This window comes from Dasypus novemcinctus, chromosome 26 (genome assembly GCF_030445035.2).
Source record: "Dasypus novemcinctus isolate mDasNov1 chromosome 26, mDasNov1.1.hap2, whole genome shotgun sequence".
NCBI classification, from domain to species: domain Eukaryota; kingdom Metazoa; phylum Chordata; class Mammalia; order Cingulata; family Dasypodidae; genus Dasypus; species Dasypus novemcinctus.
In genome coordinates, this window is record NC_080698.1 from 46605946 (window position 1) to 46626675 (window position 20730).

At 44.3% G+C, this 20730-nt stretch overlaps 1 protein-coding gene and 1 pseudogene across 1 annotated transcript in view; one reads left to right on the forward strand and one right to left on the reverse strand.

The window, feature by feature from the left end:
* Positions 1-3640: 3640 nt before the first annotated feature.
* LOC101434131 (dnaJ homolog subfamily C member 2 pseudogene) lies at positions 3641-5420 on the reverse strand (annotated as a pseudogene).
* A 12009-nt stretch (positions 5421-17429) lies between these two features.
* The window catches only part of LMCD1 (LIM and cysteine rich domains 1), a 74742-nt gene continuing 71441 nt past the window's right edge, over positions 17430-20730 (forward strand). Inside the window, exon 1 of the mRNA XM_058288543.1 lies at positions 17430-17605. Within this exon, the coding sequence (XP_058144526.1) occupies positions 17564-17605 (42 nt within the window). The 5' untranslated portion in view covers positions 17430-17563. The remainder of the gene's footprint in view (positions 17606-20730) is intronic.

Genomic DNA, 20730 nt, shown 5'->3' on the forward strand with positions numbered 1-20730 from the left:
TCCTTTCCATTGCACTTAATCAAATCCAGAGTCTTCACTGTGGTCCATAAAGCCCTCGTGGTCTGTCCCCTGCCCACCTCTCAGGCCCCATCTTCTTCCATTTTCCTCCTCCTGGTACAACTTCAGATCTTTTTGTTTTTTAGGTTTTTTTTCTTTTTTCTTTTTTAATGTTATATTCAAAAAAATATAAGGTCCTCATATACCTCCCACCCCCCTAACCCCACTCCTCCCACATCAATGACCTCTTTCATCATTGTGGTACATTCATTGCATTTGGTGAATACATTTTGGAGCACAGCTGCACAACATGGATAGTGGTTTACATTGTAGTTTACACTCTCCCCCAGTCGCCCCAGTGGGCCATGGCAGGACATACAATGTCCAGCATCTGTCCCTGCAGTACCACCCAGGACAACTCCAAGGCCTGAAAATGCCCACACATCTTATCTCTTTCTACCCTCTCCCTGCCCCCAGCAGCTACTGTGGCCACTTTCTCCACATCAATGCTACAATTTCTTCCATTACTAATCACAATAGTTCCATAGTAGAATATCAGTAAGTCCACTCTAATCCATACTCTATTCCTCCATCCTGTGGACCTGGGATGGTTATGTCCATTCCACCTCTATTTCGAGAGGGGGCTTAGATTCCACTTGGATGGTGGATGCAATTCTCCTGCTTGCAGTTGTAGGCATTCTTGACTCCCTGGTGTGGTAGTTGACCTTTTTCACCTCCCTGTTAGCTGGCCAGGGTAACTCCAATAAACCAGAGGATAGGAGTTGCAAGTCTGCTGAGGCTTAGGGCCTGGCTGTCACATGGACAGTTCAAACATTCAGGTCTCCTGAGAATACACCAACCCCAGCACCAACCATAGGTCTGGTAAAAGTAACAGAAGAGGCATGTGTAGAAAGGTCACATCTGAGTCCAACTCTATCACACTCAGGAACACAAACTCCAAAGTAGGGCCAACTGACATGGCACTGAACTCCAGAGCCATCTGCCATGACCAAAGAACCTATGTGTCTCTGTAGTCCTCAGGAGAACTAGTACCTGGGCTTCTATCTACTTTGGCTGTCTCTGGGACCCTGCTGAGACATGTGTAAGCATTACCTCTGTGATGACCCCCAACTCTTTTTCGGAGACTTATAGCCATATAAACTCATTTGTCTGTTCCTTTCATCCTTTTATCCAAAGTCATAAAGCAGTTTTTAATACCTGATATTACATGTACACTGAGATATTCTGCTGGTCTGAGTTGCCCCTTTTATTCAAGGTCTTTTTCTAGTTACATCATCAGCTGGTGCTTGGTAGTAATCCCTCAGCACCAGGGAGGCTCGTCCCCAGGAGTCATGTCCCATGCTGGGGCGGGGGGGAGGTAATGCATTTATATGCTGAGTTTGGCTTAGAGAGTGGCCACATTTGAGCAACATGGAAACTCTCAGGAGGTAACTCTTAGGCACCCTGCATTTCTAGGCCTCGTTAATATATCAGGTGCACAGGCTCATAATCATAGCCATCAGTATCAAGGGCTCATTGTTGGACCATCCATCCTTATTGGTCTTTGCCATTGCACTTTATGTTCCTGCCACAGGGTGTTTGCTCTTGTAGCTCAGTTTGCTTGGGATTCTACTACTCTTTGGCCTCCTTTACAGAATGAATGAGTGAATGAATGAATGAATGAATGAAATTCTTGTTCCCAAGATGGTAGGGAAAGGGGAAGCAACCACATAGGCAGAGATCAACTTTGCCTACATCTCAGTTTTGCCTAGGGAGTCCTCTGCTTAAAGAATTTGCCACCCAATCTTATTTCAGTTACCAAATACCCTCAAAACATCCCCAGGTCTCTGTTATCTGTTGGCTTTCTGAAAATGAGTCACTTTAGACAGTTGTAGCAAAGTCTGAACTGGTTATTAACAGAAATAGTATATGGAGCCATCCCCAGTCTTCTTGTTCATGGAAAAATAAGACAGACCAAGGATTAGAAGCCTATTTTGACTTCCAGCAACAATTTTGAAGATATTTCCTCTTTTAGTGGTTAATGCTCATTATTGGTTTTGGTGGCAATTTTACAGAGGCCACTGCCGATAGGTCTTACCCTGTACTGGAGATAGGAGGTCTGTTCATAGCTAAAAAGACCTTTAATTACCCCTTGGACACTCTTTAGATGGAATTTCTGGTGTAGCGGTATCATGGTAACATAAAGAGAAGTTCTTTACTGACCCAGAAGGAAAGAGTCTATTTTATGTGTAGTTACACAAATCAATAGCAGTTGTTATATCATAGACAGTGGGTTGTCTAGGGTGGGACTCTTTCAGTCAGCACTAGAAGTCCTACAGCCCAGAAAAACCCTTAATCCCAGGCAAACTGGGACCGCTGGTCACCCTAGTGGTAGCTAACAGGCCTCCTCCTAACATTTGAGGGACCCAGAACAAAAGGTACATGTAGAGGTCCATATAGTGAATGTCTGAATATATAAATGTCATACATCAATTATAGCACACTGTTAAATAAAAATACGTTCTGTCTTCCTACCACAACAAATGTCTCCAGAACCTGGAAGACCATGTTTGAATTTCTTGGACTCCTTGAATTAGTCTCTGGCTTCTGGTCTGTCCTCACCTTCTCCTCCCACTCCTAACTCTATCCCCCACCTCAAGGGGTCTTGCTCACACAGGTGCAGATATTCAAATTCCACCTACACCCCCATAAATAACCACCTCTTGGTTATCCTTTGGGCCTAGGGAAGCACACATCTGCAGCAAGTTCCATCTGTAGTAGACAGTGGGCCTAGAGAAGGGGCATATTGTGCTCTAGAAGTGGGATTAGGGCCCCTTGAGCAGGAAATTCTGGGTCCAAGGTACCTAGCCCCTGGCCTGGTAGGGGTGAGTGCAGAGGAGGACTAGCATCGGGCCCCAGGATGGGAGCCCCTTGCCTGGATCTAAAGGTGATACTGGTAGCTGCCACTCACTGGGGGCCCCTTGCAATTGGAAACCACAGAATAATTTCCCATTTCCAAACACACCACCAGGTCCTCCTGGGAAGAGGTTAGAGTTGTTTTCCAACTAGAAAAATAAAGTTTGCACTGAATCTTATAGATGCCCTCAGACTATGCCTAGAAAGAACTAAAGTCAGCATTAGAGGAAAGTAGTCATTAAGCAAAGAGGAAGAAAGACTTGGAGAATAGCTCTCATATCTGGACACCCATAGTGAAATATCCACCACAGAGCCAAGACTGGGAGCTTGACAAATTCATCTTTCTGAGTCTAGGCTAGAGATAGGATTTCTGTTTTCATTCATGGGATTTACTTTGGTGGATGATGCAAATAGTGGCTGGAGTATCACCAGGTTAAAAGTTTTGCAGGCTTAACATGGCTTCTCTGCTCTTGCAACTTTGCCCATATGGTGAGTGCCAGGCACCTGAGGGCCAGATGATGCTAGCCATGAGGCAGCAGGGGCATCTGGCTCAGCCTGGCCTCTCCAAACATGACTAACCTTAGGCTTTGGGGGTACCTGTCCACATGCCTGACAACTGAAACATTCAGGGTTCAGCTCTCTACCTGGAAAACAGGGGATTCCTTTTTGAAATAGTATTTACAGTTTTATTATAAAAAGGCACACACAAAAATGATTGTCATTAAGGTTATTTCTTGGTGCTATTTGCTTTTGGCACTTGCCCTTGAGTAGCTTGCTTTGTTTTTACCATTTCCATGAGTTCCTTACATCATTTTATATAGTCCTTCTTTGTCCTGCTAGTCATTGCTTCTACTTTTTCCATCTTTCAGGTGTATGTACTAGATACATTTCCAAGGCTTGTTCCAAAAGCTTTTGTTCTGTTGTCTAAGGCTTGGAATCTGTGCATAGACCTTCAAATCGTTCTGAGGTGTGGCAGTATCTGCTTGAGGCACCACCACCCCATGTTCTTTTTTTAATTAATGAAAAGGCTTTTGGTTTATGTAATCTTTTTTATGAGGGCAACTTTTTGGACACTCTCTGCTTTGTTTTGGCAGTTCTTTTGATACCAGAAGAACGATGTATGTTTATGCCATTGTTATTAACATCCCATTTTGAATTTCCTCCAGCAGGGAAGAGGTCCACAATTTTAATTATTAATTATAGATCACCTTCAGATCAATTTTTACCACCATTTCCACCTCTACCAAGTGATTTCTCTGCATTCTTATATAAGTCATATAAGTCATATAAGACTCTCAGCTTCCTCTTTTCTAATTTGCTCATTTCTTTCTTCTATTTTTTCAGAGCAGCCTTTCATACTTCTTTCAAAGATGATATTCATGTTGCATTCAAGCCCTTTACATTTGGTAATTCAAGCCATTCACAAAGTTTTTCTACTTTTTCCATCATTTTTATCAACTCCACTTCTCTGTCAGAAAAGGGATTTCAGGTCTTGAATGAATTTTGAGGGTTTTGTCTTTCCTTTTAAATGGCTGTTTTCCTGGATATCTATTTTTTTTCTTTGCCAACAGCCCATCCTGGAGCACTTGATTATTAGCTTTGGAAAGAACTAGAGTGGGGTAGCTAGCCGTACTCCTAAGATGCAGTATGCTGGTACACAGAATGGTTTTAGTAGTCTATAAATAAACTTTTAAAAATTTTTAATAGTTAGGCATTCATTTGCATTGTTATCTTCCACTTGCAGTGAGTAATACTGTTTCCCATGTATGATCATGATTTTTTAAAAACTATTTCATAGCAAACTTATTTAACTAAAACACATGAAATGATTTAAAGAAAAACATTAAATCAATAACAGCACAGACTATAAAAGATGGTACCAAAAGATCGTGAAGGTAGAAAGCAAAGATGGTGTGATGAAAAGCACAGTCTCAGATAACTTGGGTTTAGATGACACTTTTGTCATTTACTAATGCTGAGAACTTGGTGGGTTACTTTACTCATTTGAGCTATGGTTTATTCCTAAAGAAAACAGGGATCCAAATAGCACATACTGTTTATGATTGGCTTGAAGAGTAATTGAGATACAAAGTATAAAGAACTCAAACCAGTGCCCATACATGGTAAGTATTCCAAAAAGTTGCTAAGTAGTAGACAATGAAGTGGTGGTGGTGGAGGTGGTGGTGGTGGTAAAGCTGGCAATAGTAGTACACCAGTAGAGTAGTACTAGCTGTTGTCAGGAAGAGCAAGTACTATTTAAGTAATATGGAGTGTAGGCAAGTTGGTCAGACTCTGAGGCTCACCATTTTTGAGTCTGGAAAGGAAGGGGATATTAATAATGATAACTGAGATATAAGGCAAAAGAATACTTTTGGAGAAGGAGATGATCATGGACTAAGCCTGAAGTAACTTCAGAATGACCAAATAGAATTGCAAGGACACACATAGAAACATGAATCATTCACACCTTCCTTGTGAATATGAGGCACAAACTCAGCCGTGCCCATGAGTACAGAGCAATTCCAGATCATGCAAACACCAAGAAAAGCTGCTGCTGTGGGAGTGCACCATTGTATTTACAGATGTACAGGCTCAGTCTGAGTCATCACAGCAATTCAGTTACATCTCAGGTGATAGGAGACAGATCACTCACTGGCAAGCCTGAATCACCACCACCACTGGCAACTGTCCCCAATGCTGCCAAACTTAGGTACTACTCAATTTGTAGATAAATCACTTCCAAATTAATCATTATTTCAAGTTAGCTCAAAATGATCTAATATCTAGACAGAAGATACATATCCCTGAGTTGGAGAAAGGGGATGTAAGGAGAAAGAAAAAATACAGAGAAGGCTATGTTCTCTGAGAAACAATTTATCTTCTTTTGAAACACAGGACCTATTTTTGCAAAAGAGACTGACTCACTTTATTTTTTGATCATTGAAAAGGAAAGAGAGTATGTGTAGTAGATTGCTTTACAACCAAATAAAGATGTCATGTGGATATTAGGCTTTCTAATTTGGTTTATATTATTCTAGCTACATTCATAATGCCTGTACACATAAGATGGATTCATTTCTAGGATGGATTGCCTAATATCTTTCTATTATTACAAGTAACTTCCTGCATAGCTTTCTCATTCCTTCTGGGATGCAGAACACAGTCACCCCAAGACGCTATGTGACCTGGTCACCTCAAGTTCCTTCCCTCATTCCCATGGGCTAAGAGCCTCACTGCAGGGCTGTTGTTTCTTTGGGACTAAGCTAGGAAGGTCCAGAGGTTCTTCTTGCCCTGAGGTCTCAGTGCTACTTTTTATAGGTTTTCTAGTCCCTGAGCATGTGGGAGGAAAAGGCATTCATGGTCATTACCATAAGCTCTGGAGTCAGACAGACCAGGGTTCAGCTCCTATTACCTTCCCCTGTGTGACTGCAGACAAGTTGCTTAACCCTTCTGAGGCTCAGATTCCTCATCTGTGAAATGGGGATACTTACAGTCCCTAATTCATAGGATTATTGGTAGGATCAAAATGACTATCTCTCTAAAGCACTTGGCTCAGTGTCCAGCCACATGGCAAGAGCTCCACAAAGGCTAGCTTCATTCTTTCTAATGGAGGAGTGTGTGAAGTTCTTTATTTAGATACCCTAGTAGTGAAGCCACTGGAATCTGATGTTTTACATAACAGAAACCATAAGCTCCAGCCAAACTGAACTTCTCTTGCTTTGGAGCCAATACTTTTCCTATTGTATGGGTCCCCACTCATCACCTTTTGTTATTGTTGTTTAACATCTGTCTTCCCCACAAGAGTGGATCCCATGCTCATTTTTGTTCACTGCTGCACACCTACCACACAGCAGAGTTCTTGCTACAGTAAGAGAGGGGCAGTAATTATTTGTTGAATGACCAAAAGATTTTATCATCTATGGATTGATGGAATGACAGGTTGACTGACTTAGCTGACTGCACCGAGTGATCTAATGAGTGATAACCAACCCAATGACTGACTAAATCACCACCTATCTGATCAAATGACAAGCTGAGTGAATTTATGAATGAGCTATTGATTAAATGATAGAAATTGGCCATCTAGAGCCAACCATATGATATGAAAGCACTTTCCTAGGTGACAAGAAATGAGCCTGCTAAATACTGGATTTTAAATTGGAAAAGTAGGATCTTTGAGGAGACATATATCTATACTTGAAGATCATGAAGAGCTCAACTTCCCCCTCACTTATCCCCATCAATGACAGTATGGGGGATAGTACTCTACTGGAAAACATTACTCACTCTACACCACGTGGCACCACATTACTTATCTCCTCCCACCCTCCGTCACAAGCCAGGATTTGTTTGACAGCTCTGGCCTCGGCGTGTCTATCCATGTCTGATGACATCATGGCCAAGCCATGCATCTCGGGTTGTAAGAGCAATTGGGGGAACCAGCAGGAAGCTCCAGATCCTTGTCTAATTTCTAACTCAGAATCTTTCCTGAAATCTCCCACCCACCCGTTTCTTCTGGGTGAACTCATCTGGTCTTTCCAGAAAAGCTAATCAGCAGTGAGGCACGGCTACACTTCATTCTGGGGGATTTGGTGCCTTCATACTTTGTGCATCATCATCTCTCAGAAACACTCAGTGATCAGCTCACTCTGGTATTCTGCCGATGCTGTCTGAACATTCCACTGCATCCCCAGAGGACCTCTTAGGATGTACGTGGCTAGTCGTGGAAGATCCAAATTATGTTTTTTAAATTATAGCCTGCCATGAATGAACATACTTAAAATGACTGTCGAACAGTGTTTTGACTATCTTATCCCCCTGCTAAAAATCTGTGAGTGTAGTGAAATAAACGAATTACTCTTTTAATGTCATTTTCCTGTTACAAGAGACAAAAGGAATCCTAAATCCAGGCTGAGCAAAACCTAAACTAAGCATGATGACTACCCACCTGGCAATTAGCAAATAATAATTAGAAAGCTGCCAGGTAGCCAACGCCTTTTCTATGGCAGGCACTAGACTGCATGCTTTATATGCAGCAGCACAATTTAATCTGTATGGAAGTACTATGAGGTCGATATTAATGTCAGAGAATCAGCTGGATATTAGAAGGGAGAAAGAGAAAAAACTATGGGTACTTGCTGTTTGCCAAGCCATGATTTGTACCATCCTCTGGAAGGATGGCTGATCATTTCCATTTTAAGGATAGAACACATGTAGATAATATGTAGAAGAACCAGGGTTCAAACTCAGTTTATGCCTCACTTCGAAACTCTTATTCTTAACAGAATGATGCTGAATCCAGGGTCACACTTATGCACACCTCAGCAGAGTCCCAGAGATAGCCAAAGTAGATAGAAGCCCAGGTACTGAGTCTCCTGAGGGCAACAGAGACCCACAGTTTCTACAGGTCATGGCAGATGGCTCTGGAGTTCAGTGCCATGTCAGTTGGCCCTACTCTGGAATTTGTGTTCCTGAGTGTGATGGAGTTGGACTCAGATGTGACCTTTCTACACATGCCTCTTCTGTTACTTTTACCGGATCTGTGGTTGGTGCTGGGGTTGGTGTATACTCAGGAGACCTGAATGTCTGAACTGTCCATGTGACAGCCAGGACCTGAGCCTCAGCAGACTTGCAACTCCTATCCTCTGGTTTATTGGAGTTACCCTGGCCAGCTAACAGGGAGGTGAAAAAGGTCAACTACCACACCAGGGAGTCAAGAATGCCTACAACTGCAAGCAGGAGAATTGCATCCACCATCCATGTGGAATCTAAGCCCCCTCTCGAAATAGAGGTGGAATGGACATAACCATCCCAGGGTCCACAGGATGGAGGAATAGAGTATGGATTAGAGTGGACTTACTGATATTCTACTATGGAACTATTGTGATTAGTAATGGAAGAAATTGTAGCATTGATGTGGAGAAAGTGGCTACAGTAGCTGCTGGGGGCAGGGAGAGGGTAGAAAGAGATAAGATGTGTGGGCATTTTCAGGCCTTGGAGTTGTCCTGGGTGGTACTGCAGGGACAGATGCTGGACATTGTATGTCCTACCATGGCCCACTGGGGCGACTGGGGGAGAGTGTAAACTACAATGTAAACCACTATCCATGTTGTGCAGCAGTGCTCCAAAATGTATTCACCAAATGCAATGAATGTGCCACGATGATGAAAGAGGCTGTTGATGTGGGAGGAGTGGGGTGAGGGGGGTAGGGGGTATCTGGGGACCTCTTATATTTTTTGACTGTAACATTTTTTTAAAAATTAAGAGGGAAAATAAAAATAAAAGAATGATGCCAAATCCAACGAAGGAAAGGCCAAGGAGGGCACTGACAGAATGGTACTTAGCAGGGGTAAGTTTTGATGGACAGAAAAGGAATAATATAGCTGCAGCACAGAGTAGGACACAAGGGAGTAGCTCACTGTGGGATGCTAAGGCAGGTTTTAGAAAACAGCCAATGTAATCATTGAGGAAAGATAAGAAACAGAAGGGAAATGGATCAATGCCAGACATTGTCTCTTCTGTACCTCAGTCTAATCTTGGCCTCAAGCTCACTCTATGGAACTATTTCCAGATTGCAAACGATCCAGGTTTAGAGTTAGAATCACAGAGATCTCAATCTGAACAAAGCCCACATATGTCAACTTTGCTCACAAAGAAAACACACAGAAGCATCTTCACCATTTTTTCCCTAAAGAATGAAGTGAGTTCAATATTCCATGGGGAAATGTCGACAGGTAAGACAGCATCATAAAGTTTTGGAGAACTGAAATGCCAACATGGCAGAACAGAATGGAATATGTGACAATGGGAAAAGACGCTTATGATGTGATTATCGCAGTGTTTATTTTGTCTCTGTCTTTTAGGTTCTCCTGGGAAACAGAGGTGCTACTATGCTTCCTGCCCTAATTAGAGATCCCCTGATGGGTTGAACAGCTCTGATTTCCCCCATTATCTACTATGTAGAATGTTATTCTAAAATAGAAAAATGTCCCCATAATTAAAGTCACCTACAATTAGACCATAGGTGTTAATTAAGTGGGGAGTTGGAGAAGGAGAAAAAAGAAATATTTTTTTCTTTTTATGCTAGGGATTCAGACCCTAAAGAATAGGGATTAAACGTGCTTAGCATAGATTGACATGAGGTAGAAGTCCAAGAAAAGGTTGCTGATGCTCTATTGCTGTTACGTAGATTTTATCAGTATCAACCTTGGAGTCTGACACGTGTCCAAACTAAGACTCTGCACCCAACTATATGACATTGGGAAAATAATTTAAGTTCCTTAGGGCTCAGTTTTCTCTTCTGTGAAATAGGGATAAGACAACCAGTCTCAGGATGGTGTTAAGAGGATTTGCTGAAATAATGCATGGATAGTGCTTGGCGAAGTCTCTTGTTGGTAGTTCAGGCATGGCACTTGGTACCAATTATCCTGAGAATGTTCCTTGGGGTGGTCAATGGCTTCTTTGACAGGCCACCATAAATCTACCATGCAGCCCCCTTCAAGCTAGTTCACCCCTACTCCTATATCCACTTCTCCCCCCAAGAATCAAAATGATTCTTAAACTAGGAACTGGGAACCACAGTATTACCTCTTAATCCCATTCCATAAGCTTTCTCCTTAGTGAGTCATCCCAATGCTTCACTCCCAGGGAGCCATATAGAACACAATTTCTTTACTATATCTTGGCTGCAAACAACATGCAGGTCAGCAAACTACAGTCATTTAAAGAAGAGTACGAGGGTCCAGCTCAAGAAATTGTTCCAAGTTTCCCAAGGTCTCACTCTCAAGCCTCATCCCCAAGAATCAAGGCCAGATTTATATTAGCCAGTCCTCTTGGCACAGGGACGCTTTACATGCAAAAGGGCCACTGGGTTTAAAGCATGCTTTGCATACAGGCTCACACTCACTCCTCACAATAAGCCCCACTTTTATAGCTGAGACTGAAGCACAAAGGGATAAATGCCTAATGTTACTGTGAGCGGCCAAGAACTCACCATCTGCCATCTTCTCATGGCAAAAGAGCCGCAGACAGACCAGCCCTAGCAGAAGGCCCCAACTTTCTTTCCTTTCCCAGCATCTCTAGCTGGATTCCCTAATTAATTGCCAGATCCCAAATTGTTTTAATTAATTCATATACCAATAGCTAAAGAGAATATATAAGAAACATACAGAGCAGTCTATATACCAACCACCAGTGAAAGCGGGTCTAAGTTTATCTCTAAAATTCATTTTTGCTTCTGTATTGGTCAGGGTCCCAGCTAGAAACAAGTAGCACACTCAACAGGCAACTGAGGGAGTTTAATGAAAGGGCTATTTATGAAGGAGAAAACTGGGGTAAAGGATGGATCCAGAAGGGTGACGCAGGGAGCTGGGGCCACTCCCAGGCATGGAAGGGCCAAAAGAGAGAGCTGTTACCAGAGAGGCAGAAGCTGGGGCTATTGGGAGAGGAACACAACCACCTCCCAAACCCAGCAGGCAGGAAAAGGGAGAACAAATACCCCAACCTGTGACAACCGGCTGGGGCCTCCCAGTAATTTAACCCAATGGGAACACGGCATAGGAGCCACACTTTCATTCCATGGGTCAGCCTCCAAGGTGCAGAGCAGAGGAGAAAGGCGAAAAGTAAATCCGGAGGGGCAAATGGAGAACATCCAGCACAATTTCCAAAGTTTGGGAGCCCAAACTAGGTCCAAACTAGGTCCTCACCCTCGAGCTATGGGCTTCCTGAGGGATCCCAAGTTGGCTTTGAATCCCAACCAGCTGTGAAGCCTTGAGTGTCCTATGGAACCCACCCAAGCTTCAATGGCTCATCTGTACATATGAATAACAATAGTTGCTACCAGGAGTTGTTTTAAGGATTCAGTGCATAAAGTACTGTTGGTGAATAGGACATGCCAGCTTTGTGGGCACTTCCTTCCCACCACTCAGAAGAGAGACCAGTCCAACTCAACTACAGGAAACAAGGTGACGGACACAACACAGATGCATGCACATGATAAGAGAATGGATAGGCTGAAGGTATCACTGTATATTATGTACCTTTAAATGAAAGGTGTAATAAGGTTAAACCCTCTAGAATTCTAACTGGAACCCTCTCCTTAATGCTAGCATATGAGTAAATTAAATGCTGCTTTAAAAAGGAAATAGCTCGTTGTAACTTACTGCCCCTGGAAGCTTTAGGAATTGAGGGAAGGACAAATACTTCTTTTAAATGGAGATTCCAAATGTCTTCATCCCAAGAAGTAGCAGAGAGTTAAATCCTTAAAACAAATCCAAGAATGATGGGAATGAGAGTATATTCATTTTGTATGCTGTGTAACAAACCACTGATAATTATCCCACAGATCATGGGTCACGAGTCCAGACCCCAGTCAGCTGGGCCTTCTGCTTAGGGTCTCACAAGGCTGGCTCCAGGCTGGGACCAGGGTCTCCTCGGAGCCTCAGGCTCCTCTTCCCAGCCCCTGCAGGTTGTGAGAAGAATTCGTTTCCTTGCAGCTGTAAAGTGTGTAGTGGGTCACTTTTTCAAGGCCAGCAGGACAGAAGGATTGCCTCTGATTTCTACACTTCTTGTTCCAGGCTCACTGATTAGATCAAGCCCACTCAGGATAATCTCCCTTTTGATTAAGGACCTAATTACGTCTGTAAATTCCCTTCACCTTTACCACAAAACGTAGCATAACTATGGGAATATCAGCTCTGCCATATTCTATTGGTTAGAAGCAGGTACAGGTCTGCCTCCCCTGCCCTACACTCATAGGGAAGGGACTATACCAGCCATTCTGTGGGTCATCTTAGAATTCTGCCTACTATAGAGAGTTAGAGATGAATATGTGGGTACAGTGTTGCATTTTACAAATGTATCTTCCTAAAGCAGGAGGAATAAAGATCATTATCCTCATTTTCAGGTCAGGAAACAGACTCAGAGACTCTCAAGCATCTTGCCCAATTTCCTGAGCTTGCCCATGATGGAGATGAAACATGCAAAGATTTTCTGGGTCTAAATCTTGTGTTCTCTCTACTCTCTTGCTGAGCTGATGAGTAGTGGAATGAGTCCATTGCACCATCAGGTGTACCTGGTCAAGGCAAATTTATTCTTGCTTCCAGTCAATTATAATGCATTTGAGTTGCACGTGGCAATGGTCAGCCATGCCATTTTAAGCAAAGGCAGGGCTACAGACTTTCCATCTAGTGCTCTTGTATGATGAGCAGATTCTCCTTTTGCCTTCTGTCAGAGGCAAAAGTCTGTCAGAGAAAGACTAAGGCAGGAGAATGCTGAGTCCAACAGTCATGTTTTGTTTTGATCCAGATGTTTTGGCCTTATAGACAAAGCCTTTCTTGATCTAGGAGGCCATCCAGCTATCTGGAGAAAATTAGATTCGGTTACTCAAAAATAAAAGTTTTTATAAAAGTGGCAGGAAAGAACCCCCCTAAAAATTTACATCATGAATAATTCAACTATATATGGTCCAAATAATTGTCCAAATTGGTGAAAATTTAATTCTATAATGTGTATCATGGTATTTTTAATGAGTTAATATATTAAAATATACTATGTGGTTCATGGATTATACCTACCTAAAGTGTTGGGTGTTTTGAACAAATGCGATATCTTAAAAAAAAATCATAACCAAAAAGTAGCTATTCTGTTGGCACATTAAAACAATCTGGGCTGTGCTTGCTACACTGTAACAGTACAGCCATCATTGTGAGCCATGGTTACTTGGAGATTTTCCAAAGTGTCTGGCATGAAACCAAAAGAACTGAATTCAAGTTCTTGCTCTGCCTCCTTCTATGTTGTGTCTTTGGGCAAAGCACTTGCCCTTCCCTGCAAAGTACTTGAACTACATGCAGAGTAGACTCTCTGTGATTGGTTCTCAACCCTTCAGCCTCTCCATCTGATAATGAGGGGTTCTTAGCTAACAGTTAGGTTTCTATTAGCCCCTCTAGGGTGTCCTTTCTGTAAGTTAAATAATAAATCAGATACTGTCCCTCCTCTGCTTGAAACCCTCTATAGCTGCATTGTCCAATATAGTGGCCACTGGCCTTAAGTAGCTATTATTATTTGAAATGTGGCTAATCTGAATCGAGGTGTGTTGTGGCTGTAAAAGGCACACCAGATTTCAGAAAGATAGCATGAAAAAAGAATGCAAAACATCTCAATAATTTTTATATCGATTACAAGTGGAAATGATAATATTTTGACTATATTGGGTTAAATAAAATATAAAATTTACCTCTTTTTCATTTGTAATGTGGCTATTAGAAAATTTAAAATTACAAGTGTGGCTCACACCATGTTTCAATTGGATAGCACAGTCTAAAACTTGATCTCAGCATAGAATTTCAACTCCTTGGCATAGCTTACCAGACCCAATGTGCTGGTCCTGCCTCCCTCTCCCAGGTCACCTCATGCCATTCTCCTGTCCCTCATGATCCCCCAGCCAAACTGGCATTACTAATCCTATAGACCTACCAAACCCTCATCCACCTCAGGGGCTTTCATCTTCTTGGAATATTCTTTGCATGGTGACTCTACTCATAGCTGACTCATTCTCCTTCAAGTTTCAGCTCACATGTCACCTCCTTAATTAGCCCTTCCTGGACCACATGATCAAAAGGGGTCACAGTCAGTGACACTCTCCCTCTTCCTTTCATTTACTTCCTCCTAGACACTCACTGCCATCCTTAAGTACCTTGTTTAACTATTTGTTCACCTGTTTAATTAAATATTCATTGAATGGATGGATGGATGAAGGAAGGAGGGGAGGAAGAAGGTTGAAAAGAGCAGGAGACTCAGTCAAAGCACTCAGGACAACCCAGTTACAATGACACAACAGCCTTAGCATCGTCTTACTCGGAGTGCTGTCCTCTTTTCCCTCTAAGGAGTCCTTAACATCCTTGACAGGATATGAGTCAATATGGTGCATTGAGAAGGACACAGCCTGGAATTAGAAGTCTTAGGAATTTGTATTTCAGCTCTGCCACTTACTGTGTGAGCTCAGATAAAGTCCTTGACTGTGCTGAATCTCCATTTTCCCCAAAAGTGGTTGCCTCGAAGTTCAAGCAAGATAAGAGCTTTGTCAACCAAAGAACCCCAGTATCATTAGGGCAGGGAAGTTCTTTACCTGGGTGTCTCCTGGGCACCAATCACAGGGCACTTAAGGCAGGTGCCCCAAACACTGCTTGATGGATGAATGAATGTGTCCAGTAAAGCTCCAGCAGCACAAAGCAATGAACCTTGGAGAACTGGGTCTCCCTGCTGTGCCACCCTGGAAGACATCCATCCCAATTTCTTCCAAAGAGAGGCTGAGGAATCACAGTGCTGGAGTGAGGTGACCACAAGGCAGTGACCATAGTTCCTGTTTTCTGGCACTTTTCCAAGTTATAATAGTCTGTCCAGGTGTCCAGGCAAGCCTCTGCTACAGGCTGCCAGAGTCAGAGAATAGGGTCTCTAGAACCAGCCAGCATCCTCGTGTACCAGGCTCCTGCAGGAAGTGGGGCCACCTCTCTGCCCAAAACAGGTCCTTCTCTAGAAAGGCAGAAATGGGTCACCCTGGGCACTAGTTCCTCCTCCTCACATTCTAAGAAACAAGCCACAATATTTGCTCCCTAATTGCATACCTAGGGCCCAGGGTAAAAATAACGTCCTGTGGTTGGAGCTAAACAGTGTTTAAAGTTAATAAAATTAGGGTTATTTAGTGGAATAATGATTTCTCAAGATGGGGCAAGAAGGGTGGCTGGGAAGAGTGGGAAATGACTTCATTGGGAAGGCTTTTGCCTAATTTGAAAGGAATAAAGCTTGCCTTTGTCGGTCTCCTGGCTTCTGTTCCCACAGCTCTGAAATATAAAGGCTTCTGGCATGCCCTCCCAGTTTAGCACTCCATTGTTCCAAGGATTTGCTACTGAAAGGGCTATTCACGTGGAAACCGCCTCTCCCAGCCCAGGCTCCTGTTGGCCACTGTTCCTTTACATGCTGGTTTAACACACGTCCCATATTGGAGGCATGGACAAACCCTACCAGGATAGCACTGCTCCCTCTCCCTGTTCCCAGCTTGCCTGTGGACTGCTGATTTAAAAACCAGAATCTAGCATTCATTCACTCAGCAAATGCACAGCGAGCATCTATCACGTGCTCGCTGTCGGGGATAGAGCTGGGAGCAAGACAAACATCAATTACAGCAAACATCCTTGAAAGAAGGAAAAGGTCCATCCCTCATCTTGATGAAAGAGAACCGCAAAGCCCTTTCGAGGAATGTGAAAAAGGAATCACGGTGTGGGATCACTGGAGATGATGATGCGTTAAATTGGAGGCAGCTTAAAGGGAAAAAAAAGTCCACAATAACAGAAGCAGTCCTAGAATATGGCCTGCATCCCCCCACACCTCCCAAATCAGTACCAACAGATGTACCTGCCATCACTATTTTTTGTTAGTCCCTTTGGGTCACTGCCTATGTGGGTTTCTGGATGAAAACCACAAAGCAGAGAGGGTAGGATTCACTCACTGGGATAAAAGCGGCTTGTGTTTAATCCTCTGCCTGGCCATAGGGGAAAAAAAAAATGTCCCTGGGAATCCAAGTCTGTGGAAAGTGCTCAAAACAGACGTGTGGACTTGGGACAAAGGACACGGCACAGAGAGGGCCTGGCCAAATTTGTCTTATGTGAGTAGTTGTGTTAGATATTGCGAGGACACTTCATACCAAAGGTCTGAGGACTCTACAAATATAATCTCATTTGTTCTGGCCATGGTAAACCCAATTATCTAAAATAAAGTACTGATTTCCTAGCTTATGGCTCTTAACCCTGTGTTCTGCCCAGGTAAGCCTTGCTGGAAGAGTTCTACTTTGGGCCCTTTTTACCCTCTGTTCTTATTTCCTCACCTATAAAATGGGATTGATAATAACACCTGAGGAATTGTTAGACTACAATAAAAAAGCGAATGTTCCGATGTACACCGGCTCATGGCCACAAGCCATGAAAGGAGGCTGAATGCTTTACAAAGGATTAGTTTAAAAGAATCACAGTTGGCTGGACTCGCATCTCCCCTAGGAGGATGCAGTGAGCCGGCCACCAGCCGGCTGCCTCCCCCTCCACTCCCACCCGCCCACGAGCAGGCAGAAAGGGTGGGAAGGGGAGCGCAGCTCAGAATTTATTTTTGACTCCAGCTCACTAAAAATACCTCCGCCTTCCTGTTTGATCCCTCTCCCTTTTGACCTGAACGGATCGCGGAGGCCCGGCCGCCCGCCCCACCCTCTGCCCCTTGTCCTTTTAAGGAGAAGGGCGTGGGGACGGATTCCTGCCGCTCCGAGGGACCGAGGTGAGCGCCCCGGGCGGAGGCCGCGGCCGCACTGACGTCAGGGCAGCTCCGCGCTGGGGGAGAGCCTCCGCGGCCGCAGGCCCCCAAAGCGGGGCCCGGGGTGGGGGCGAGCCTCGCGCCGCGATTGGCCGGCCCGGTGCGAGCGCCCGCCCCGATTGGCTGGCGAGGTTTTCGAGGGAGTCCGACTCTCCAATTAAAGAGGCGCGGGTGCGCCCCGCGGCGCGCACAGCTCCCCGCCGGGTCCGCGAACCTGGCCATTGAGCCGCCGCTGGCCCCGCCGCGCGCCCTCGCGCCTCTGCTCGGGAAGCCAGACGCTGCGTCTCCAGCCGGGGAGAAGATGGCCAAGGTGGCTAAGGACCTCAACCCAGGAGTGCAGAAGGTGAGCTGCGTCCTTTCTACCCAGTTTCTTTTTTTCCCCCCAGTTTTCCTCTCCTTTCTGCTCGCGGCTTACTGAGAAGTCCAAGACTTCCCAGAAAACGGAATCATTGGGAATAAATGTTGGCGCCGAGAGGCGCACACACCAAAGTTTACTCTTAAAAGTTGGCAGTATTTGCAAAGGATCTTAGTTCCTTGGGGATGGTCATTAAAATTTAAGGTTCATTTTTTTTCTTTTTGTAATCTTAAGGTCAATACGGAGCAACAACAAAAAAATCTCAGCTTCTCCTCTTCGCCCCCCATCCTGCCTAAGTTTGAGGTGGGGGTAGCAAGGGAATGATATTTATCCAGAAGGAATCTCCCCCCTTTTGCTCGCATCCCAGTGTGTTTTGTCCTGTGTTGGTTTTTGCCCCACACAAAAGCTTCTTTAGTTGATGCTGGCGGTGGCACAGGTTCCTGCACAAGGGAACTCATTTCTGTCTCCAGGGTCTGCACGTTTCCCTTTCAAGAAGGGCTGGCCCGGAGACCAGACGGTCATGGGTAAGCCGCAGGAGGGGCTGCAGCTCCACTCCTCACTTACCTGAATGCAGCAGGAAGAGGGCACAGGCTGGAGACTTACAATCTAGGCCAGCCCTCATACTTTACAGATGGGGAAACTGAGGCTCAAGGTCAGAGAGACATGGTTCCAGCAGGCAGCAGGGTATAATGAAAGCCTCGGAAATCGCTTTTCAAACCCTGCCTCGGCCACTTTCTAGCCTTACGCTCCTGACCAAGCGCCTCGCTTTCCTTGTCTCTAACCACAGGCCCTGCCTCTCCCCACCGTGGTTGTATTCACATCAGATGAAACAGCCACAGTGATGTCACAGTGATGGTGACAATGCAGAGCAACCTCCCAAATCAGTCATTTTTAATCTCTGATTTCAGGGGAGTTAGTCTTGAGGGGCATAGGGCTCCTGAGGCATCTGCAATTACCTGTGGAGTAGAACGAGAGGGGGAAAAAAAAAAACAACTAAAACAGAATCAAAACAAAAATGCAAGCGAGCCACATAGAGTCTCAGCATGCCGCTGATTGATAGCCAAACCCTGGCACTGGCCACCTGCCCCACATCCCCAAGCGAGGAGTTCAGCAGTGCCTTCTGAATCTGTACACCAAGTCAAATTTAATCAGGCCATCACTCTGGAATGTACCATGCCCCTTTGCATCTGCCAGAATATTTGCAGGTCCAAATCATCACGCCCTCTATGGAATTCCCATAACACTTCAGACCTTTATAAGATACCTATTAATTTCTACCTAGTAATGGATTCTGCATGTACTGGTCTTGTTCCCCATCCATCTTTCTAAACTCTTCCAGGACATACCTTTCTTACTCATCTCCATTCCTATATGATACACTGTATACAGCAGGACTTCAGGATGGACTGTGCAATATTCATCCATCTAAGACCCTAGTGTTGGAGCGTAGTACATTTTATGCATTTTTTTTAAAACTTGCCACAGCACTGAGGTATGTGTGTGTCTGAACTACCTCCCCAAATCCAGCCAAGGTGATAGAGCTAAGGGGACAGAGTCCTACTGTCTTCGGGAAATTCAGATGATTTCCGGGGTCTTTTTAACTACAAGCTGGTTGATGGTTCATGTGTGGATTGAGGTGGGTTTCCAGCCACCCCTCCTCACCATGTGCTGGCTGCCACTTGCAGGAAGCCTTGTTTTTATTTTCCTTTGCACAGGAGAATATGATTACGCGGATTAGAGGAGAAACACGTTCTCCTTCTCGTCACCTTCTAGTGCCAACTTTCTTGGCCTGCAAAGAGTTTATTTTCCATTTAGATCCAATTACAGGCTTAGAGAAAGAATGTGGTGGGTTGAGATGAAAGGGTGGATTTTTTTTTTTTTTACCTCTTGAGACCGTGACAATCAGAAGGAAGAAGGCCACTTTGTAGGTGAACCAACTCCAACTCAAAAAATGGGGAGAGGAGAATGGTGAGAAGTGGGCCCTGCTGAGCATCACAGCAGTAGTTAAGTACTGTGTCATATCGGCTGCATGCTAGAAAGCTTTTAGTACATATTTACTTTTTAACTCTCAACTGTGGGGCTTTTATAGCATTTGGCTTGAGGATACACAATCACACTTAGACATTTTGAAACAATTTTATAGACTCAGGGTTGCAAGGGACCTCTTTAAAAAATGAGAATGTTTGAAAATAGCTTGCCAATTGTCTCTGCTACCCTGCCCCCAAGGGAGGTGGTGCCAGGAATCCCCAACAACTCCAAAGTCAGATCTATGTATCTTCAAAAAAAATACAATAAAAAAAAAAAAGCTAAAAAAAAAAAAAAAGGTTTTCAAGAGACAATATAAAATCCAAAGATTTTAAATAGCCTCAGGAATCTTCTAACTAACCCCAGCCGGCTGAGGGACTCCCTGTGGGTCACGCACTTGGTTTGTGGCAGAGCTTAGAAGGAGCGCCCCACCTCATCTCTGTGCTAAGCCCAGTCCTCCCACTGGCTGCTTGTGAGCCTTGATTTGTTTCTGTACTGGGAAAGAGAGGGTTTCCTAGTACAGAGCGTGCTCTGCAAAATGGCGAAATTGCCAACATTCCTTAGTAACAAAGCGCCTTGAAGGCCAAGTGCCAATTCTCTTGGTGGAACCAACTGCTATTATGGACTTATACTCTTTTATTGTTTATTAAGCATATTTAAGAATATTGCTTGCCAGCACAGGTTTTGGCCTCAGATCTAGGTTCAAATCTCAGCTCTACCACTTTCTAACTATTTGATGTTGGGCAAGCCCATTACCTTCCGAGTCTGTCCTCATCTGCACACCAGGGACAGCAGCAGGACCCACCTCCGATGGTGGCTGTGATAACCCAACTATGTCTACAAAAGACTCAGCCCAGTGGTTGGCGTGAGCACTCAGTAAGAGTTAGCTGTTGCTATCGTCCGAATGCGGTGGAACATTTCAATGGGTGAATGAGTGCGGAGTCACCGGGCGAGTTTTCCCCTATGACCATCACATCTGAAGAGCAGCCCCATTCAGCTGAACCTATGCCGGCTGCTCAGCCTTCATAAGCCAGGACTGTGGCCCATGTTGCCTTCCTTCTAGCCCAGCAGATACAAAACCTTACAAG